Source organism: Choloepus didactylus, chromosome 6, assembly GCF_015220235.1.
Source record: "Choloepus didactylus isolate mChoDid1 chromosome 6, mChoDid1.pri, whole genome shotgun sequence".
Lineage (NCBI taxonomy): Eukaryota > Metazoa > Chordata > Mammalia > Pilosa > Megalonychidae > Choloepus > Choloepus didactylus.
The window spans coordinates 15,528,007-15,552,583 of record NC_051312.1 but is presented as its reverse complement, the minus strand read 5'-3'; the positions used below and the strand labels follow the sequence as shown (position 1 = coordinate 15,552,583).

The 24,577-nt window shown below is 38.7% G+C and overlaps 1 protein-coding gene across 1 annotated transcript; it reads right to left on the bottom strand.

Annotated features, from left to right (window-relative positions):
• Positions 1 to 343: 343 nt before the first annotated feature.
• On the bottom strand, positions 344 to 18,280 carry LOC119536598 (oocyte-secreted protein 3-like). Its single transcript, XM_037839450.1, has 4 exons — positions 18,202 to 18,280; positions 13,783 to 13,961; positions 10,739 to 10,836; positions 344 to 428 (listed from the first exon to the last, which is right to left on the bottom strand). The coding sequence occupies exons 1-4, from the start codon at positions 18,278 to 18,280 to the stop codon at positions 344 to 346; spliced, it is 441 nt and encodes a 146-aa protein (XP_037695378.1).
• Positions 18,281 to 24,577: the final 6,297 nt, after the last annotated feature.

Genomic DNA, 24,577 nt, shown 5'->3' with positions numbered 1-24,577 from the left:
AGGTGTCCTGTGGCCCTCACTCAGCAACCAAGCTGCTTCTTGTGAAAGTGACACCTTAGCCGCGGGTGGGTCCACTGGAACGTCAGACAGTGGATTCCTTTGCTTGAATTCAGGCTATTTGGACATGCAAATTGAAAATACCTATTATTACTAATGCATGAGCAGAAAATACAAGGGGATTACATGGGCGGGAGCACTTGAACTCCAGAGTAAGAACCCTCCCATGTCCAAAGAAGCTCAAGAGCCAATCTGGATTTTGGAAAAATTCTGTCCTGTACCTGGGGATCTTAGTCTACCTTCCCCACCAAGTTACCCACAGGAAAGGGATTGTGTTTGAGTCATTTCACAGAGCCTGCAGTTCAGAGTCCTCCGATGGTAACATGGCTTCTAAATCTAAAATGAGGGTGACATCTTGACAAAAGTAAAATCTGAAAAAGTTCAGGTAGATGTAATCACAAGACCACAACTGCCAGATGTTTCTGTGCTTCACTCCCATTTAACACAGAATCTTTGAGATAAAGAATGGGAGGTTATTGATATTGTTTGTGTTGAGAGGATGAACAATTGTGTGTCCAACCTCTGATTGTGGGCCACATGGGTAGACCCCAAGTCCAATTCTTTCCACTTTTATTACAAAATAATTTGGGGCATCTAAATTATTTAATGGCTCTAAATATGCATCCTATTCACTCACCCATCCCCCTATGCTTCTGGCAGATTTCAGTTTCTCCTCACCCTCTTCCAAGTCAGCTTACTGGCCATGTTAATTGCCTATAAGTAAGACCAATTTTTGACAGTTGGATATTAGCTAATGAAAGCCAGGTTGTCACTAATTCCCTCCCCGCCCCTGCATCCCCCACCTCCCTGGTAACTCAGCCCAGCAGCTTAGAATGTTAAATTAGAATTGCATTAAGTACAGATATACAATAAAATATGACAAGTTTTATTCATGGACTGGTGTCCACATTGAAGGTTAAAAACACAGATGGTATCATGAATGGGATTACAATAGATTAAAACAAATTAAAAGCATATAAATATGTAAAAATAAAATGCCATGTGACATTATTAAACTGGTTTACTTCTGTTTTGCTGTTGCAAAAGCTTCCCACATTCATCGGTGAAAGGATCAATCCTATGCCTTTGAGGTGAGTGATTGTATGGCCCATAAAAAGGTGCTGGCTATGGAAAAACAAAGTTCATAAGCAGCTGAGGCTTAGTATTTATGAGACCCAACTTTCAGGGATATTGTTCAAAAGATGGAGAGGACTCTCTTGAGCTTATAGCTACGGGAGAGGAACCAGTTAAAATATACAATGTTAGTTTTAGGATGTGATTTTCTTATGACATCCAGATATGAGCTATATCCCAGAAAGTCTTGAGATAGTTCATATTTTAAGAATGGGAGAAACACACATCCTGTCTTTTAAAGATTATCCAGAGAGAGGCGGGGCAAGATGGCGGACTAGTGAGCTGTATGTTTTAGTTACTCCTCCAGGAAAGTAGGCAGAAAGCCAGGAACTTCGTGGACTGGACACCACAGAGCAATCTGACTTTGGGCATACTTCACACAACACTCATGAAAACGTGGAACTGCTGAGATCAGCGAAATCTGTAAGTTTTTGCGGCCAGGGGACCCGCGCCCCTCCCTGCCAGGCTCAGTCCCATGGGAGGAGGGGCTGTCAGCTCTGGGAAGGAGAAGGGAGAACTGCAGTGGCAGCCCTTATCGGAAACTCATTCTACTGATCCAAACTCCAACCATAGATAGACTGAGACCAGACACCAGAGAATCTGAGAGCAGCCAGCCCAGCAGAGAGGAGACAGGCATAGAAAAAAAACAACACGAAAAACTCCAAAATAAAAGTGGAGGATTTTTGGAGTTCTGGTGAACATAGAAAGGGGAAGGGCAGAGCTCAGGCCTGAGCTCAAGCCCTGAGGCGCATATGCAAATCCCAAAGAAAAGCTGATCTCTCTGCCCTGTGGACCTTTCCTTAATGGCCCTGGTTGCTTTGTCTCTTAGCATTTCAATAACCCATTAGATCTCTGAGGAGGGCCCTTTTTCTTTTTTTTTTTTTTTTTTTAATCCTTTTTTCTTTTTCTAAAACAATTACTCTAAGAAGCCCAATACAGAAAGCTTCAAAGACTTGTAATTTGGGCAGGTCAACTCAAGTGCAGAACTAAGAGAGCTCTGAGACAAAAGGCAATAATCCAGTGGCTGAGAAAATTCACTAAACACCACAACTTCCCAAGAAAAGGGGGGTGTCCGCTCACAGCCATCATCCTGGTGGACAGGAAACACTCCTGCCCATCGCCAGCCCCATAGCCCAGAGCTGCCCCAGACAACCCAGTGTGACGGAAGTGCTTCAAATAACAGGCACATACCACAAAACTGGGTGTGGACATTAGCCTTCCCTGCAACCTCAGCTGATTGCCCCAGAGTTGGGAAGGTGGAGCAGTGTGAATTAACAAACCCCATTCAGCCATCATTTCAGCAGACTGGGAGCCTCCCTACACAGACCAGCAGCCCAGAACTGCTCTGGGGGGACGGCACTCACCTGTGACATAGCACAGTCATCCCTCAACAGAGGACCCGGGGTGCACGGCCTGGAAGAGGGGCCCACTTGTAAGTCTCAGGAGCCATACGCCAATACCAAGGACTTGTGGGTCATTGGCAGAGACAAACTGTGGCAGGACTGAACTGAAGGATTAGACTATTGCAGCAGCTTTAAAACTCTAGGATCACCAGGGAGATTTGATTGTTATGGCCACCCCCCTCCCTGACTGCCCAGAAACACGCCCCATATACAGGGCAGGCAACACCAACTACACACGCAACCTTGGAACACCAATTGGACCCCACAAGACTCACTCCCCCACTCACCAAAAAGGCTAAGCAGGAGAGAACTGGCTTGTGGAGAACAGGTGGCTCATGGACGCCACCTGCTGGTTAGTTAGAGAAAGTGTACTCCACGAAGCTGTAGATCTGACAAATTAGAGATAAGGACTTCAATTGGTCTACAAATCCTAAAAGAACCCTATCAAGTTCAGCAAATGCCACGAGGCCAAAAACAACAGAAAATTATAAAGCATATGAAAAAACCAGACGATATGGATAACCCAAACCCAAGCACCCAAATCAAAAGATCCAAAGAGACACAGCACCTAGAGCAGCTACTCAAAGAACTAAAGATGAACAATGAGACCATAGTACGGGAGACAAAAGAAATCAAGAAGACCCTAGAAGAGCATAAAGAAGACATTGCAAGACTAAATAAAAAAATGGACGATCTTATGGAAATTAAAGAAACTGTTGACCAAATTAAAAAGATTCTGGACACTCATAGTACAAGACTAGAGGAAGTTGAACAACGAATCAGTGACCTGGAAGATGACAGAATGGAAAATGAAAGCATAAAGGAAAGAATGGGGAAAAAAATTGAAAAAATCGAAATGGACCTCAGGGATATGATAGATCATATGAAACGTCTGAATATAAGACTCATTGGTGTCCCAGAAGGGGAAGAAAGGGGTAAAGGTCTAGGAAGAGTATTCAAAGAAATTGTTGGCGAAAACTTCCCAAATCTTCTAAACAACATAAATACACAAATCATAAATGCTCAGCGAACTCCAAATAGAATAAATCCAAATAAACCCACTCCGAGACATATACTGATCACACTGTCAAACACAGAAGAGAAGGAGCAAGTTCTGAAAGCAGCAAGAGGAAAGCAATTCACCACATACAAAGGAAACAGCATAAGACTAAGTAGTGACTACTCAGCACCCACCATGGAGGCAAGAAGGCAGTGGCACGATATATTTAGAATTCTGAGTGAGAAAAATTTCCAGCCAAGAATACTTTATCCAGCAAAGCTCTCCTTCAAATTTGAGGGAGAGCTTAAATTTTTCACAGACAAACAAATGCTGAGAGAATTTGCTAACAAGAGACCTGCCCTACTGGAGATACAACAGGGAGCCCTACAGACAGAGAAACAAAGAAAGGACAGAGAGACTTGGAGAAAGGTTCAGTACTAAAGAGATTCGGTATGGGTACAATAAAGGATATTAATAGACAGAGGGGAAAAATATGGCAAACATAAACCAAAGGATAAGATGGCTGATTCATGAAATGCCTTCACGGTTATAACGTTGAATGTAAATGGATTAAACTCCCCGATTAAAAGATATAGATTCGCAGAATGGATCAAAAAAAATGAACCATCAATATGTTGCATACAAGAGACTCATCTTAGACACAGGGACACAAAGAAACTGAAAGTGAAAGGATGGAAAAAAATATTTCATGCAAGCTACAGCCAAAAGAAAGCAGGTGTAGCAATATTAATCTCAGATAAAATAGACTTCAAATGCAGGGATGTTTTGAGAGACAAAGAAGGCCACTACATACTAATAAAAGGGGCAATTCAGCAAGAAGAAATAACAATTGTAAATGTCTATGCACCCAACCAAGGTGCCACAAAATACATGAGAGAAACACTGGCAAAACTAAAGGAAGCAATTGATGTTTCCACAATAATTGTGGGAGACTTCAACACATCACTGTCTCCTATAGATAGATCAACCAGACAGAAGACCAATAAGGAAATTGAAAACCTAAACAATCTGATAAATGAATTAGATTTAACAGACATATACAGGACATTACATCCCAAAGCACCAGGATACACATACTTTTCTAGTGCTCATGGAACTTTCTCCAGAATAGATCATATGCTGGGACATAAAACAAGCCTCAATAAATTTAAAAAGATTGAAATTATTCAAAGCACATTCTCTGACCACAATGGAATACAATTAGAAGTCAATAACCATCAGAGACTTAGAAAATTCACAAATACCTGGAGGTTAAACAACACACTCCTAAACAATCAGTGGGTTAAAGAAGAAATAGCAAGAGAAATTGCTAAATATATAGAGACGAATGAAAATGAGAACACAACATACCAAAACCTATGGGATGCAGCAAAAGCAGTGCTGAGGGGGAAATTTATAGCACTAAACGCATATATTAAAAAGGAAGAAAGAGCCAAAATCAAAGAACTAATGGATCAACTGAAGAAGCTAGAAAATGAACAGCAAACCAATCCTAAACCAAGTAGAAGAAAAGAAATAACAAGGATTAAAGCGGAAATAAATGACATAGAGAACAAAAAAACTATAGAGAGGATAAATATCACCAAAAGTTGGTTCTTTGAGAAGATCAACAAGATTGACAAGCCCCTAGCTAGACTGACAAAATCAAAAAGAGAGAAGACCCATATAAACAAAATAATGAATGAAAAAGGTGACATAACTGCAGATCCTGAAGAAATTAAAAAAATTATAAGAGGATATTATGAACAACTGTATGGCAACAAACTGGATAATGTAGAAGAAATGGACAATTTCCTGGAAACATATGAACAACCTAGACTGACCAGAGAAGAAACAGAAGACCTCAACCAACCCATCACAAGCAAAGAGATCCAATCAGTCATCAAAAATCTTCCCACAAATAAATGCCCAGGGCCAGATGGCTTCACAGGGGAATTCTACCAAACTTTCCAGAAAGAACTGACACCAATCTTACTCAAACTCTTTCAAAACATTGAAGAAAAGGGAACACTACCTAACTCATTCTATGAAGCTAACATCAATCTAATACCAAAACCAGGCAAAGATGCTACAAAAAAGGAAAACTACCGGCCAATCTCCCTAATGAATATAGATGCAAAAATCCTCAACAAAATACTTGCAAATCGAATCCAAAGACACATTAAAAAAATCATACACCATGACCAAGTGGGGTTCATTCCAGGCATGCAAGGATGGTTCAACATAAGAAAATCAATCAATGTATTACAACACATTAACAAGTCAAAAGGGAAAAATCAATTGATCATCTCAATAGATGCTGAAAAAGCATTTGACAAAATCCAACATCTGTTTTTGATAAAAACACTTCAAAAGGTAGGAATTGAAGGAAACTTCCTCAACATGATAAAGAGCATATATGAAAAACCCACAGCCAGCATAGTACTCAATGGTGAGAGACTGAAAGCCTTCCCTCTAAGATCAGGAACAAGACAAGGATGCCCGCTGTCACCACTATTATTCAACATTGTGCTGGAAGTGCTAGCCAGGGCAATCCGGCAAGACAAAGAAATAAAAGGCATCCAAATTGGAAAAGAAGAAGTAAAACTGTCACTGTTTGCAGATGATATGATCTTATATCTAGAAAACCCTGAGAAATCGACGATACAGCTACTAGAGCTAATAAACAAATTTAGCAAAGTAGCGGGATACAAGATTAATGCACATAAGTCAGTAATGTTTCTATATGCTAGAAATGCACAAACTGAAGAGACACTCAAGAAAAAGATACCATTTTCAATAGCAACTAAAAAAATCAAGTACCTAGGAGTCAACTTAACCAAAGATGTAAAAGACCTATACAAAGAAAACTACATAACTCTACTAAAAGAAATAGAAGGGGACCTTAAAAGATGGAAAAATATTCCATGTTTATGGATACGAAGGCTAAATGTCATTAAGATGTCAATTCTACCCAAACTCATCTACAGATTCAATGCAATCCCAATCAAAATTCCAACAACCTACTTTGCAGACTTGGAAAAGCTAGTTATCAAATTTATTTGGAAAGGGAAGATGCCTCGAATTGCTAAAGACACTCTAAAAAAGAAAAACGAAGTGGGAGGACTTACACTCCCTGACTTTGAAGCTTATTATAAAGCCACAGTTGCCAAAACAGCATGGTACTGGCACAAAGATAGACATATAGATCAATGGAATCGAATTGAGAATTCAGAGATAGACCCTCAGATCTATGGCCGACTGATCTTTGATAAGGCCCCCAAAGTCACTGAACTGAGCCATAATGGTCTTTTCAACAAATGGGGCTGGGAGAGTTGGATATCCATATCCAAAAGAATGAAAGAGGACCCCTACCTCACCCCCTACACAAAAATTAACCCAAAATGGACCAAAGATCTCAATATAAAAGAAAGTACCATAAAACTCCTAGAAGATAATGTAGGAAAACATCTTCAAGACCTTGTATTAGGCAGCCACTTCCTAGACTTTACACCCAAAGCACAAGCAACAAAAGAGAAAATAGATAAATGGGAACTCCTCAAGCTTAGAAGTTTCTGCACCTCAAAGGAATTTCTCAAAAAGGTAAAGAGGCAGCCAACTCAATGGGAAAAAATTTTTGGAAACCATGTATCTGACAAAAGACTGATATCTTGCATATATAAAGAAATCCTACAACTCAATGACAATAGTACAGACAGCCCAATTATAAAATGGGCAAAAGATATGAAAAGACAGTTCTCTGAAGAGGACATACAAATGGCCAAGAAACACATGAAAAAATGTTCAGCTTCACTAGCTATTAGAGAGATGCATATTAAGACCACAATGATATACCACCTAACACCGGTTACAATGGCTGCCATTAAACAAACAGGAAACTACAAATGCTGGAGGGGATGTGGAGAAATTGGAACTCTTATTCATTGTTGGTGGGACTGTATAACAGTTCAGCCACTCTGGAAGTCAGTCTGGCAGTTCCTTAGAAAACTAGATATAGAGTTACCATTCGATCCAGCAATTGCACTTCTCGGTATATACCCGGAAGATCGGAAAGCAGTGACACGAACAGATATCTGCATGCCAATGTTCATAGCAGCATTATTCACAATTGCCAAGAGATGGAAACAACCCAAATGTCCTTCAACAGATGAGTGGATAAATAAAATGTGGTATATACACACGATGGAATACTACGCGGCAGTAAGAAGGAACGATCTCGTGAAACATATGACAACATGGATGAACCTTGAAGACATAATGCTGAGCGAAATAAGCCAGGCACAAAAAGAGAAATATTATATGCTACCACTAATGTGAACTTTGAAAAATGTAAAACAAATGGTTTATAATGTAGAATGTAGGGGAACTAGCAGTAGAGAGCAATTAAGGAAGGGGGAACAATAATCCAAGAAGAACAGATAAGCTATTTAACGTTCTGGGGATGCCCAGAAATGACTATGGTCTGTTAATTTCTGATGGATGTAGTAGGAACAAGTTCACTGAAATGTTGCTATATTATGTAACTTTCTTGGGGTAAAGTAGGAACATGTTGGAAGTAAAGCAGTTATCTTAGGTTAGTTGTCTTTTTCTTACTCCCTTGTTATGGTCTCTTTGAAATGTTCTTTTATTTTATGTTTGTTTTCTTTTTAACTTTTTTTTCATACAATTGATTTAAAAAAGAAGGGAAAGTTAAATAAAAGAAAAAAAGAAAAACAAGGAAAAAAAAAAAGATGTAGTGCCCCCTTGAGGAGCCTGTGGAGAATGCAAGGGTATTCGCCTACCCCACCTCCATGGTTGCTAACATGACCACAGACATAGGGGACCGGTGGTTTGATGGGTTGAGCCCTCTACCATAAGTTTTACCCTTGGGAAGACGGTTGCTGCAAAGGAGAGGCTAGGCCTCCCTATGGTTGTGCCTAAGAGCCTCCTCCCGAATGCCTCTTTGTTGCTCAGATTTGGCCCTGTCTCCCTGGCTAAGCCAACTTGAAAGGTGAAATCACTGCCCTCCCCCCTACGTGGGATCAGACACCCAGGGGAGTGAATCTCCCTGGCAACGTGGAATATGACTCCCGGGGAGGAATGTAGACCCGGCATCGTGGCACGGAGAACATCTTCTTGACCAAAAGGGGGATGTGAAAGGAAATGAAATAAACTTCAGTGGCAGAGAGATTCCAAAAGGAGCCGAGAGGTCACTCTGGTGGGCACTCTTATGCACACTTTAGACAACCCTTTTCAGGTTCTAAAGAACTGGGGTAGCTGGTGGTAGATACCTGAAATTATCAAACTACAACCCAGAACCCATGAATCTCGAAGACAGTTGTATAAAAATGTAGCTTATTAGGGGTGACAATGGGATTGGGAAAGCCATAAGGACCACACTCCCCTTTGTCTAGTTTATGGATGGATGAGTAGAAAAACAGGGGAAGGAAACAAACAGACAAAGGTACCCAGTATTCTTTTTTACTTCAATTGCTCTTTTTCACTCTAATTATTATTCTTGTTATTTTTGTGTGTGTGCTAATGAAGGTGTCAGGGATTGATTTTGGTGATGAATGTACAACTATGTAATGGTACTGTAAACAATCGAAAGTACGATTTGTTTTGTGACTGCGTGGTATGTGAATATATCTCAATAAAATGAAGATAAAAAAAAAAAGGAAAAAAAAAAAGATCTTCCTTTTGCTGGATAGAAAACAGATGGTAAATGAAAGCAATAAAACCAGGAAAAAAAAAAAAAAAAAAGATTATCCAACAAGGAAAAAGCAGTCAAGGTAATCTTGTACATGTTTAAAGTTTTATTTGAACTGGACACAGTGGGAAAACCCAAATGGTTTAACCTACATATTTCTTTCAAAGGCCCCTCCTCAACCTTAATACATCTAGTATCTTCACAACTGATGAGAACAATCAGCAACTCTTGAATTTAACCCCTCCTTCCATTATAGTCATTGGTTTTAGGCTTAAGCATTTGGTTTTGAACTTGGTAAAGTGAAATCCTTGGTATCAAGAAAAAAAATCTAGGGTGAAGAGAGAATTATAAGACTGGTAAGTGTAGGGTCTTCCACATATTACTACCAAGTATGGGGAGATACAGGGTGGAGAATGATTGAGAGAGAGAGAGAGAGAGAGAGAGAGAGAGGAAAGAAAGAAGGGAGGAGCACACGCTGTATACTTTTCTTTGTATACTTCCACTACTGAATTGTATGCCAGTCAGGTCTTACTTAACCCCAATACTTTTGGTCATAAAATACCCAATGTGATATATTAAATGATTGCCCTTATCAGTCTCCTTACCCAACTGTCTCTGAAGTGGGGATACCAACATTTCCCACAGTGCCTGTACTGTATCAAGAACCAGTGTTGAGCAGGAGAAGGTACAGTCAAACTTTCTTGCATTCAAATGTTGATAGGAGATTCATCAGGTGAGACATAGGAGCTTCTGAAGAAAAAAAATGGGGGTTGGGTCAGGTTTAAAAAAATCTGGGCAGTACTTTTTTTGTATTCAAGGCTGGAGTGGATGGGAAGGGGGAGTTGCAATTGTCCAGTTCTTCTTGGCCCAGGGTTAGCAAATTCATTTCAGGGTGGACTTGTTGGAGGCCTTCTAGCTGTGGACCTAAAGTCTCGTTTGCCTATTGGCTTTCTTAGATATAAAATTACAGTTTGATCTACTTCTTTTATATTCTTAGTTGATTCTGAAATCAGGAGGGGAATACACATTGGTATTTATTTGACTTCCCGAACCCCAACTCTTTCATGTAACTCAGAACCTCGGGATGGTGGAGGGGTCAGAGTCAACCTTCACGCTTAAGAAACCTCTGTATATAATTATGTGTTGAAGATGGGTGTTATCTATCAGGTTTGGCAGCAAGTCCTCATAATGTATTGGGAAGTGGAGGACTTGAGGGTCTGGAATAAAGAGACAAGTTCTACCCCAGGCTTTGTAATTTTGTGTAACTCCACCTGAGTTTTAGTGGGCTGCTGTAGAGATTAAATAACATGGGCAGAGGTTCTGTAAAGCTGAGAAGCTATATAAAAAGTCATAATTTTCAAGGTCTGAATAATACGTATTTCAACAAATGCTTTTGGCATTTAAGGGAGAACCCAGAGAATATTTTGGACTGACCTGGGAACCATACATTCCAATTGAAGTTCAGCAAAAGTTAATCGATTCCTTGACATATAGGTAAGCCAGGAATGAATTACAACTCCATCAGAGAACACCTGGTGGGAAAAGAGACCTTTGAAATATGTGTTCATTTGTCACAACACATTTTAATACATTCAAATTAAAAAATTGGCCACTCAATGTCTCTAGAGATCATGATATTATACTAAGGTGATTAAATTTCTCTCCAGCAAAGCAGTAGCACTTAACTTCATAAGAAAACAGATACAAACAAACAAAGCAAAAGAAAACACATAGCATATGGTTTTAAATAGAGCTGGCGAGTGAGGGTCAATTGAAGCTGAAGGTTTTATGTCTGCCTCCCCAAATCAAAATTTTAGGAAAGAAAAATTTTCACAGCTACTTAGGAGACACATTTTTTCCAACCAAGAGAGGATTTAGAAAGACAATTATCATGGGGTTTTGAAATGCTTTATATAATCTCTGAATTGAAATACACTTTCTCTTTATTTCTGTTTTCTAAATCTCTGAAAATTTAGACCAAAAGGAGGACAACTAATTAAAAATGATGTATTTGTGCTAAACAATAAATTTTCTGAGTATAAAATATATATTAATCATAGTGAACATTTGAGACATGTTTGGTGTTCTACAAATGAGATACAGTTCCTATAGTCAGATCATCATAGGTTTAATATTGTAACTATTTGCATGAAATTCTACCCAACTTTTTAAGCCATCCATTGCTTACATTATTGAGATCATATTTTGTATTCTGAATATATAGCCTCTTTTTTCTACTTTAATAAAGAGGTTCTCATGTCCTTAAATTGTTGCATAAATTTATTAGCTTCATAGCATCCTATAAGATGGATAAATCACTTTGTTCCCAGGGTATAAACGATCTACGTGGTTCAGCTATTCAAATCAAGGAGTAAAACAGAAAAGAGAGACAATTTTAACATATGAACTTCCCTTTCCTGGACTGAATAGCAATGAAGACAGAGGTTAGGCTACTTCAATTTAATAATCCTAACCTCCTTAGTGAAAGGCTGCTTAGAGCTCAGAGGTGGGAGAGAAGGAAAGGGTGATAATTTAGACCAGGGTTTCTCAACCTTGGCACTAGTGGTGTTTGGGGCTGGATAATTTTTTTTTGGGGGGGGCAGGGGCTCTCCCATGCACTGGAAGGTGTTTAACAGTGTCCCTGACCTCTACTGTCTACCAAACACTGCTCTGAACCACCCCCACCTCCACTTGTGACAACCAAAAAGATCTCCAATGGTGGCTAAATGTCCCTAGGGAGCAGGTTTACTCCAGGTGATAAACACTGATTTAGGCTGTTGCCAAGGGTCCCAGAAGGGACAGCTGCTTTTAAACACTAGAAGTGTCTCAAGACGCCTTTGGATTTCTCCATGGCATGTAGGAAAGAGTAGGTAAATCACTAGCACTTTCTAGCTGTGGGCATAGGTATGGGATAATGGTACATCTTGGACAAGTATAAACTGTATTCTCAGACCAAGATCCTGGTGGGTTAATGAAGGTCCCACTGAAAGAACTTCATGTCAGCAGGACCAACACATCCCTTGCCTGTGATCTGAAGGCCAGGTTCCTGTCAGAACATATTTAGCCCCATGTTTAAAGCAGTACAAATTAAGAGGAGATAAATTGGGTGTATTTTATTTACCTTTAGAGTGATAGAAATCTCCTTTATCAAAATTTTCCCAGATATTTCCTTATTCAGCTGTTGAAATAATATGAGTTCACTTTCAATAATCATTTGTGCAATAGAGAAGAACAAGTAAAGTCTTATTCCAATTCAAGAACTCCCAGATTGTGCTTTCCTCTGAACTTCCCTGGTGGTTTCTTTCTAGCATTGTTATACATTCTATCCCCTCTTATACCAGGGTCATAACTGATAAGGATCAAAAGGCTTATAGAATAGTCATCAGATAAGCCAACTCTGCAGGTGAACTCACTGCCCTGCTCGCTATGTGGGACATGACTCCCAGGGGTGTAAATCTCCCTGGCAATGTGGGACATGACTCATGGGGATGAGCTTGGCCCTGGCATCATGGGAATGAGAAAGTCTTCTTTACCAAAGGGGGAAGAGAAGTGAAACAAAATAAAGTTTCAGTGGCTGAGAGATTTCAAGTAGAGTTGAGAGGTCATTCTGGAGGTTATTCTTATGCATTATATAGGTATCCCTTTTTAGTTTTTAGTGTATTGGAATAGCTAGAAGGAAATATCTGAAACTGTTGAACTGGAACCCAGTAGCCTTGATTCTTGAAGATGATTGTATAACTATATAGATTATACTGTGTGACTGCGTGATTGTGAAAACTTCATGGCCCCCACTCCCTTTATCCAGTGTATGGACAAATGAGTAGAAAAATGAGGACAAAAAGTGAATGAATAATAGGGAGAGAGGGGAGGGTATGAGATGTTTTGGGTGTTCTTTTTTACTTTAACTTTTATTCTTTTTCTCTTTTGTTTGTGGTAAAGAAAATGTTCAAAAACTTATTGTGGTGATGAATACACAACTATATGTTGGTACTGTGAACAACTGATTGTACACCATGATTGATTGTATGGTTTGTGAATATATCTCAATAAAATTGAATTAAAAAAAATAATCATCATCAGAAAACCTAGTTGCCAGCCCTGACTCTGCCGTATGTTAATGTTATGAGTTCATTTACATTTCTTAACCAACCTCATAGGATTATAAGGATTAGAAAATGCATGAAAATATGGGATATATATCTCATGCTATACATGTAATAGGTGTTCTACCCTAATAAAAGGTATACTTAAGAGAAAGCTCGTAGTGCAAGTTTCTTATTCACTCTTATATCCTGTACATAGTAGGTCTCTGGTAAATAAATGAAAACAGAGAAAAATTTCTTTGTGTTCTTCATAGGCTTCTGCTCAGCCCGTGGCACCAATTAGCCATATTGGTAGCCTATTATAACAAGGGAAAATGTAAAGCAACACTTCCAAAGACTATTGATGGCAAAGGGTGAAATGGTTGCTTCTCTTACCTTTTTTGCAATTCCACAGAGAGCCACAGGATAATCAAATTCAAGTTCATATGGTCGCATGTAAATTGCCGGACAGCCAGTCCCCAGATATAATTCATCAGGGCCTACTAATTCATCTCTATGAAATAATGCCCTTTTAACTGTAGCACGAAAATTAAAGTGGATGCATTCCACCAATACTGTTAAAAGAGGGAAAATATCAGTTAGGAATTTAGTTTCAATGAGTAGCTCAGAGAAGTTTGAGCAGGATTAGGTTCAAGAAGGAAGACCATCTTCAGCTAAAACAAACGAAGTTTAGGGGTCTGTGACCATCTCCTTGAGCCTACTCATTTTGCAGAGGAGCAGGAGACCTTGTCTTTATTAGAGCACTTGTACCAAGTACTAAGCTCTCCAATACCTGGTGTCCTTGTTAAAACTTGAGCACTTTGAAAACAGATTCCATGTTTTGACTTTTAATTCTTTTAAGGTCATGGAACTAGTAAAGATCTCGGACTAAAAGTCAGGTATGTTTCACTGTTCTTTGGATCACACTGCATTACTTTGGGGGACCTGAATGCATGGCTTATGTCTGGCTTAGACTCTTCTGAGTTTTAGAGTCACCTTGTCAATTAGCCACCAAGTGGCTATTTGAAATAGCTCTCTCAATACATATATGTCCAATACAGAACTCCTGATACTACCTCACTTCCTATTTTCTTTTTCCCCACCTCAGTCAACAGCACCACAATCCATCCAACTTCCAAGCCAAAAGACCCTAGTACTTATCTCAGTTCCTTCATACCCACAACCATATCACCATTGAGTCTTCTCACATTTATCTTCAAAATTTATCTCACGTCTAATTCACTTCTTCGTAATCAATACCCTGGCCCAAACTACCAGTCTCTCCTGGTCTACCAAAAAAGGCTTGTAAAGAAGCACCCTGCTAGTTTAGCCTCTAGAGCGGTTGCAAACATGAATGCAGATAAGAGCATTTCACCAGCTTGCATGCAACTCTCTAATTGCTTCCCATTGCAATTAGAATAAAATTTGAAATCCTAGTGGTCCATAACAGCCTTAGTGCCCTGCTCCTTGTCCCTCTATCCAACATTCCTTGATTCATGAAGCTCTAGCCCACTGGGTCTCAACATATCAGACCCAATGCTCCAATTTTTCAGTAAGTAATTTTAATGCCCCCTTTATTATGCCTAAGTAAAATGCATAGATAATCTACACACATTTCTTCTAAAAATTCACTATAATTCACTGATTATAATATAAAAGAAATAAAAGGAAAGCAATTTACAATAAAATACGTATATAAAGATGTAGATACTCGGGCAGACATCTTGAAGTTCTCTGACACTTATTCTTAGAGTCACCTGCACATGCCTAATACAAACTGGCATAATGATTTCAAGTACCAGAATAGGCTTCCACTCAGGGGTAAGATTTTTCCAAAATGATGAACACCCTTTAGTAAAGTTCCAAACAAAATGAGGTACGCTTTCCCTTTTTCTGTAAAAATTGTGCAGAATGTCTCTCAGTTTATATGTAAATTGGGGGTAGGTTCTAGGCTCACCTGGTTATAAACATGTATCCACTTACATGGATGGTGGAATATTTGAAATTCATGTGAGACATGGGGCAATCCTTTACTATCTAGGATTGTTCCCTGAATTACAGGCTGCCTGGCATCCCTGCCCTTCCTCCAATCTTATTCAGAACAAAGCAGCCTTCATATGCTTCCAAAATGCCCTTCAGAGGAGCAGTTTTTAAAATAGCCTCTTCCTTAGCCACACTGACCTCTTGTCTTTCTTGCCACCCTCTTCCTACACTGCTCTTCCTCTGGAATTTGGCATGGATGTTTCCTCTTTCAGGTCTCTGTTCAACTGTCACCCCCTCAGAAGGCCTCCATAGAGTCAATATCCTGTTCAAGTAGCTTTTTCTCTCCACAGTTATTCCCATCTCACATCACCTTATTTATTTCTCATCATCTGGATACTCAGGCTGACATCTTCAGTCTATTGATAAACTTGTTTATTGTGTTTTTCTCCCAACTACAATGCAGGATCCATAATGATAGAGGCTGTTTACTGCTATGTTTTTACAGCCAGCAACATCCAGGAGCATAGTAGGTCAATAGATGAGGTCTTTCCAATGTCAGATGGAAATTGATAATTCTAATACCACCCCACCATCTGTGCTAGATGCTGGGATGGCAGAAGAAGTAAAATATGGACCCTGCTCTCAGGAAAGAGAAAGTATCTTGCCCAAAGTTCTAGTGAGGAACAAGGACTATCATGGTATCGCTAGAAATTAACAGAAATCACTTAAGTAAATCTTCCTGAGCGTGAGAGTTCACTAGAGTAAGATTCAGTATTGTTTGACTAGAGTTATTTATTGTCGGCTCTACAGTTTAAGGGACACTTGACAATAAGTCCATAACAGCTCCACATGCTTTCCTCCAGGTGTATCCTCCCACAGGAAAAAAGTAATTTTTGTTTTCAATGCCCTTGTCTTAAACTTTGAGTGATTCACATTTGCAAAGCATCTGCAAATCCATTCTCTTTTCAGAACTTCACATTTCTATTTATTAAGTTTGAACTTCTTAATATTCTTGGGAAATTGAATAAGCATTCTATGCATTTTACAGATGTGGAAAATAGGAGCTCAACAGTTTTAAGTGGTCATTTATCATCTAGTCAGGGGTGAAGCTGGGAGTCAAGCACAGTCAGACCAGGGCTCCACCACATGGGACAAGGTGTTTATAAAGGCTTACCTGTTTAGAATTCTCTTTTCTCCAATCCTTCATCTATCTAAAATGTTTTTGTGAATGATAAGTGGTGGGAGCTATCAAGAAAGTCTTTGAAATGAATGTTTTTGGGTGATTGAGACCTCAAGTCAACCCAAAGACCACAGACACTCAGCCAACTCTTCTCATCTACATTTCCTCTGCCCTACCCTCCCAAGTAGGTCTTACATTGCAAATAGGAAAAAGATCAAGGTCATTAACATGAGCTGCAAGGTCCTGTCCAACCTAGCACCTACTTCAGAAACAAAGAGATAGTGAGCCAGAGGACAAGGCAGATGGGATGGGGAAGAAGAAACTGTGCTGGTCATTGTAATATGCCAGCACAAAAGAGGGTGCTCCCCTTTTATTTTCCACTCTACCTGCCTTCCTTCTGGCTCAGGATATTTCAATCACAAACTATTCCATTTCTAGCTTTTGCACAATGTCTACATTTTTAAATCAACATCCTAATAACCACTGATACAACACAATACCCTAAATATTGGAAAGACTGACTTCTAGAAAATGCACTGGACAGAGGGAGAGGCTCTTTTGCTTATGCCCAATCCCTTCACCATCTCAAAATTCTCCACTGCCCTGTTTGCACCTTTAGTCTCATCTGGAGTCACTTTTTGTCAGCTCCTCTCTACTCTGTTCATGTTGGTCATATTTCATATATCTTAGTGGAGTACCACCTCTGAAATTTTGCACATTGATTTTTTTTTTCTTAACATACTCTTCTTTCCATGCTATCGAACACTTAAACCTTTCACTATGTAAAGACAACATCATGCCCAAGATCATTCCTCAAATGTGAGCTCCTTAGGAAATCTCTCCTGTTGCCCGAGAAGTACATCAATTCCCTTGTTATGTGCATTTGTAACTCATCTTACTTTTCCTCCTGAGCATTTAGAACAGGTTAAATATCTGCAAGATTTTTAAGTTAACATCTGCTCCCTCTGAGATGGCCAAGTCCCTGCAGTCTACATAGTCTGAATACGTTACTGAAGGTTCCGGACCAGATTCTCTCCAGGTGCTGGAGACAATGCAATGCCAGCAGAGAAACCAGTAGTCTGAAAGTGAACCCTGCAGTTCTTCAAGAAGCAGACACTACAGCTTTATAGCATGATGAAGGCTGGTCTGTGTTACCCAAGTGGTAGCTGGGAAGCACTTGAGTTTTTAAGAAGGGGTTTTGTCAGATAGATAGAGGACTATCTTAAGAAGATTTATGCAACAATGTTCTGGAGGGGAAGAAAGGAAATCAGATAATGGAAGCCAATTAATTCAGGTGTGAAGTGGTGAAAGAAAGGATGACATACCAGCTGTGGGAAGTGAAAGTTACATGGAAGAGCAAATGGTCCAAGAATGACACAACGGGAAATTCTAGTACTGACAGGTAGGAAGAAGTGGCAGGAGAAGAGGACGGACTAACTCACTCTGAGGACTCTCAGAGAAAATAGCAGCTGCTTGAGTGCAACACCCCATTCATTCAAGAGTATTAGCAGGGCCCAAGGGGAATATAAACCATGGGGCTAATGAGAACTATTTAGTTCTGACTTTTTAGGATGGGACGATAAAATCCAAGGAACTAGAAACTCTTGACTCACAGTCATTGAGAAACCATCAGCCACGGTTCACTCTTACACCTGGCTCTTGCCCAGAACACGTCCAAATCAAGGAAACAAGAAGCAGCAGCAGCCCTCCTAACTCCACAAAGGCCTTCATTATGCTAGAACTCAGGCTATGAGTACGTCAGGCAACAGGAAGTTGAGAGGAGCTGGGAAGCCTCAAGTGGTTTTATACCTGACGCCATACACAGATGTAGTCAATCAAGCGAGTTCAGAGAAAAGAGAGAAAGGCTTTAACATATTTCAGCTCCAGTTCCTGAAGTCTGACCTTTTCTTGATCACTTGGATGTAGAAAACCATAGTGTCAAATAAAGCGAACACAACAGAGCATGTATAGAGCGTATAACTGTCTTCTCTAGGATCTTTGAAGTTCTTGTAATCGGCAGGCTAATTTTTGATACTTCCTGACATGATGTGATGATGTACCAAACCATCCACTAGTTGGAGCCCTACTTTTGCAGTTAATATATGTTTTCTGCAAATATACTTGGGGTGCTAATAGGGGCTATACCCAGAAGCTGCAGTGCTTGTCCAATTTTATCAATCTGGGAGACCCAACCCTGACTAATTCTATGGTTTGTAAAAACTAACTTTGACAGAGTTTTGAATTCTCCTAAGTGGTTTCTTCATATCCTCAGAAGTCATACTCTCTAACCCTCTCATTCTTCTGATTCTTCTCTAACCAGGTTTTACATGTCCTCAGAGAGACCTCGTGGTGTGCCAGGCACCAATAGATGTTTCTGCGTGGCAATGCTGACCTCCTGGAGAGCTGTTTAATCTGAAGAGTTTCAAAAGTCCTGTGATTTGAACTTTATGAAAAGCTTGTTTCCTTCAACTTGAATCCTGTGCAAATATTTATTAATTTCTTGAGTAGCGTTGCTCTTCTCACACTGGGGTTTATATAAGCTCAGGAATATACTACCATGTACCACAATATAATGAAAGATATAGGATAGATAGGGCAAAAGGTTCTGGAGAGTTTATTTAATTCCAACATTCGAGAGAGAAACTTAATGAGTTATCCAGAAAACAATTTGAAATGCTATTTTAAAATGCAATAAAATAGGACAATGTAGAAAAGAAAGGGAAATTCCTATGAATTTTAAGAATAAAACTATATTTCAAGCATGTAACTTCCAGTCACTATACACTATAGTGTTGCCCTTTTTTTTTTTTTTTCTTTTTTGGAGATAATTTTCAGAAACACCAGATAGGTAAATCTTAAAATGTCATTATTTTCAGAAAATGACTTAAAAGTTATACCGGATGCAGAAAGCCCAGCAACTAAATTTTAAGTGTTTTCAAATGCACAGTGCATTTGAGCCAATTATTCATTTAGACTCTTTTTTAATAATGAGATATTGAATTTCTCACTTTAAGATGGCATTTAAGGTGGACTCTTCATAAATGTACTAGATAAAGTATTTTCAGGTCTTGCTACTCAAATGTGATCTACAGACCAGCATTATTTGTATTACCAGAGAGCTTGTTAGAAATGCAGAATTTCAAGCCCCACCCCAGACCGCCTGAATCAAAATTTTGCATTGCAAGGAGAACCCCAGGTGATTTGTATGCTTCTCAAGGTTTGCAAAGCTGCTAATGGGCATCAACTCAGAATGTACTCTGCGGGCTAAACCGTTTAGACCTGTTATGCTCAAAGTATGGTCCCTGGACAGCATCACCTGGAAACTTGTTGGAAATGTAAGTTCTTGGGCCTCATTCCAGTCCTACTGAATTAGAAATTTGAGGTGGGCCCCAGCTGTCTGTGTTTTAAAAAAACCTCTGGGTGATTCTGGTGTCTGCTAAAGTTTAAGAGCCACTGTTTTAGAGGCTGTTTGGTGGAATAAGGTGAAAGTAGGTGAAATTAGTCTTGCAATCCCCAGGTTCTCCAGGCTTTGTCTTCTCGGGAGCACAGGACAATTACATCTTCTTACAGTTATTTCTTTAGTACCTAGACATGGAGAGAGACATTATAGAATAATAGGGAATTTAAATGAAGTGAACTTCAGTTCATAAAAATAATGCCTTGTTTGATGATTCAGACTAACGCAAATGAGGTACAGCCTCCTCCTGATCTTTGAATCGCCCCTAAAAGAACTGCCTCTTATACTTTAGCGGTCATTGTTAAAAGTTGTGTGTGAGCTTCAGGGGCAATTTTGTAGGTCCACAGAATTCACAGTTCTACTAGAACACTCAAATAGTACATTTTGCTTTACCTTTGCTCTTGTTCTTTGATGTCTGAAAAAAAAGTATTACGTTTTAGAAAATGAACTAATATTATATGTATGATATGTGTGTTGTCCAAAGTAGTAATTATTCACCCCAGCATCAAAACAGGCTGTATAAGGCCTCCTACTCCTCCAAATTCCTATTTCTTGAGTAGGATTTGGCTGCCACGCTAGGAAAAGGAAGACTTTTCTAGGGTTAAGACAGGTGTTTATCCTTCTTTCCTTGATATGGAATTGTGCTGGGGAATGGTCAGGTATGTCCTACGTCTTGGAGAATAGGAGTTTTTTTAATGAATACTGAAAGATGGGGTTTTTACCATGGCTTTTGGATTCTCCACAGTTTTTACTTGGTTGAATCCTAGTAAAAGGTAAGTATACTTACAGAGGGGGTCTCTTTCAGATGCTTGATCTTGGGATGCTAAGTTTCTCCTCTTGAAACGAGGCTTGACAATTCACCCTAGCTTGGGAACTTCCTTCTCTCCCCAGCTACCCCCTTCTGGCCCCTTTTGTACCGTGTCACCTGCTTGGAGTTCAAACACTTGAAGGGAGTTGAATATAAGGGTTGTAGGGTGGCCCGGGAAACAGAAAAGATCTCCACAGGAGGAGGTTGGGCTCAGGACTCTGTGGAGTGTGATGCACTGCTATTCTTCTCCTTATGCATCAATGATTATTGTGTTTGAGAGAATGTGGTTAGCCTCTTCCAACGGTGAGTGACCAGCCCTTCCGGTTTCCCTGTTTTAGAACTGAGAGTCTCCTGTCCCGAGCAAGCTCAAATGGTGGGTCACCCGAAATATAATTTTGGCTGCCAGTTTCTGATGCTGAAATTTTAGAGTTGCAGTTAGAGTTTTTAAGTTCTTGTTAAGTTACCTGTTCAACAAGACCACCCAGGCCTTGTAAGGACCTTAGTATATTTATTAGGCTTTTCTGCTTTCTTTTATTTATTTAGGAAACATTTAGGACAACAACAGGAAATAGATAAATGTCCATTGACCCTTTGTCCAGCTTTATTAAATCCTTAATAATCTGCATTTGTTTAAATTTTATTTTCTGACCAAAGTAAAAGTTCTGGTAGAGTTGAAAGCTTTTGTCCATTCTTGATCCTATTCTTTTTCCTCTTTGTCCAGATGTGTGGTTGTTATTCATTTCTCTATGTGCTCTATAATTTTACCACAAATTCCTGGATCTGTACATATGTGTGTTTTTTGTTTTTGTTTTTGTTTTTTACCAGCGTTGGAATATTTTCAAATTTTATTACCGGTCTATAGAAATTTAACACTAGCATCTGTGCAACAGTCAGAGGGAGAACACCATACACAAATATTATACACTAAGGTGACAGTATCATATTTGACAAGACAGTTGCTTGATTTGACAAAGCAGCCAACTCAACATGAATGATTCCAGTTGTAGAACATAAGTGATCTAAACAAGTAGTGAACATTACAAATAATATTAAAATGTTCCCTAAGACTACATATATAATACACACACACACATACACACACACACACACAGGTTTACATTTTTATTGTGTCAGACATGAATAATAGTGCACTTAAATCCAAGAGTCACATTCAAATATATCAAAAGTACAATCCAAATACCTGGCTATTGAAGAAACACATTTATATTTTTAAACTAAGTTGTGCAAGTACATTCTTAGTATAGATGGTATGGGATTTAGGGCATATTTCTGTAGAATAATCCACCTCTCCAAACATGTGCATTTTAAAAGTGAAGCAAATGTCTTTTCCATACAGACACAGGCAGTGTTACATAACTCAGTTTTATTACACATCACAAATACAGTTAATCCTTAGACTCACAGATGTTTAAACAGAATGGCTCTAAAAACCAGTAAACTGTCATCAGGAATTACTTTACAGGATAATGTAGTGTCTACAGTGAGCCTCATTTTCTTCCACTAAATTATGTGCAAACTACAGTTCTGCAGTGTAGTTCAAGAGGCAGCCCTTTAGGTTTCTTAAAAGGGAATTCAGATAAGTCAGACTTAAAAATCTAGTCCTAGAGTTTGAGGATCTCTTCTGGGCTATTTTTCCTTATTTAAAGGAAAAAGATGCTGTGGACACTGGATAATAAAGAATGTTTGAAGGTAGAAGGAGTAGTTTTATTAAAGGAAACAAAAATTAGAAAACTGATAATGTAAAAAAATAGCATTTCATATTACCTCAGAATAAGTATTAATGGAGATATCAGTTTTTAATGTTTTCTGTTAAGATGGCTAATTATATAAAAATACTATCTGGTGATAAATTAGGATACTAGCTCTTGTGGGGGGAAAAGATCTGACCCCTATTATAGAGTAAGAAATAACTAACCTATATTGTCTTGAGGTATAGCATAAATGTGCATCACATATCTGAATGACTTCATTCATTCTCTGGTAAATTTCAAAGCTTCCAAAACAGGGAATCAACTACTCTAAATATTGCACATTTTTGTCCAGGAAATACTTTTCTAATAAAGAGTGCTCAAAATATCCTCACATAGTTTTTATTCATGAAATCTGAAAGGGCTCAGTGGCCAGTACCAAAACTTTCACCTCAGGTTAAGGTCTGATAATAAGTTAACATGATGATCTCCATAAGATTGAAAATTAAAAAAGCTATTTCTGAAACCAGATAATTAAAATATTTATGTCTTTAAGCAGATTAAAAAATGCAAAATATTCCTCCTATTTTTCACTTCAAGAGACTAAACTACTGATGAAATAAATCTCCATGATATAGACTTCTTTTTAAGTTAACATAAATCAACCACACTGAGCTAATCGAAGATTACTATCACAGTTAATTTTATCCTTTAAAATGAAAAGCACTGAAATCCCCCCTCTGTAAATCAGGTCTCAGAGTTCAAGAACAAGTTTAAAAATCCGCCATGTGGGATCTTAAAGGAATGTTGATTGTCTCCCAAAGTTTTCCCCCAAATCATTTTAAAATCTTGCTTCAAAGACTTAATTTTTCTTAGAAATAAAGTAAGTTTATAGGCTGCTTAAACTTGCTATTAAGAGTCTTCAATTTCTGCTTATTTTCTTCTCATTTAATAATATCAACATGACAAATTTTGACTGTACAGATAATTACTGAAAAGTCTTGCCACACACACAAAAAAATTGGCTTTTTAATGCGATCAACCAACTAGGTTCTTCTGATGTTTTAGAAAAGTACTTATTAATTAAAATGGAAACCAAGAACTCAAAAGTTAACAGAAGCTTCTTTCTCTTGGCAAAGGGAAATACATTTTGATAAGACTTAGGAATCTGGGACATGAAAGGCAAGGAAGCAGAAAACAGTCTCCTGACTTGAACAGGGTGGTGGAGAGAGGTATGTAAAATCAGAACAGGAATAAAAACTTGGCCTTTAATTTAAACCTAAAGATCTTTATGTTCCTGATACAAGGATTGTAGTAATCTTTTGTTATTTTTAAAAAGATTCTTTGTGGGACCTAGTCTTTACATCCCTCAAATATGAACCAGCCTTCAATATAAATGAATATAGAAGATGTCCAATATGATGCCTAATATACATTGGACTTGATTACATCTCACTTGACTACTATTAGCTCCTATTTGCTTTCTCGTTAATTCTGCCACCATTCTCTTCAGTGAAGTTCTTAAAATCACATTTATAAGACAGTTCCCCAATGTTAATGTTTAACAATTACCTTCTCATGAGTTTATTCATTTTGTTTATTCTCCACATCCAAGGGAGAGATATCTTAATAGAATCACTAAAAACCCTCTTCCAAATTCATACCTGGCCGCACCAGTTTACAGTCCTTCCGGAAGTATGAAAGCTGTGACTTTTTCTCATTTTCACCAACACTTGGTGTTCACAGATATCTTTTTGCCAACCTGAGTGTGAAATAATAACTCATATTTTCTTATTTTTTTTACTAAACTATTCAAGATAATTGTAGATTCATGTGCAGTTGTAAGAAACAACAGATCAAGTGAGCCCTTTATTCAGCTTTACCCAATGGCAACATCTTGCAAAACTACAGTGCCATATTACAGCAGGATATTGATGTTGATACAGTCAAATTACAGAATATCTACCACAAATTACACAACATTTCTAACACTGCAAGGAGCCCTCCTGCTGCCATTTTAAAGCCATCTCCACTGCTTGCTTCCACCTCAACCC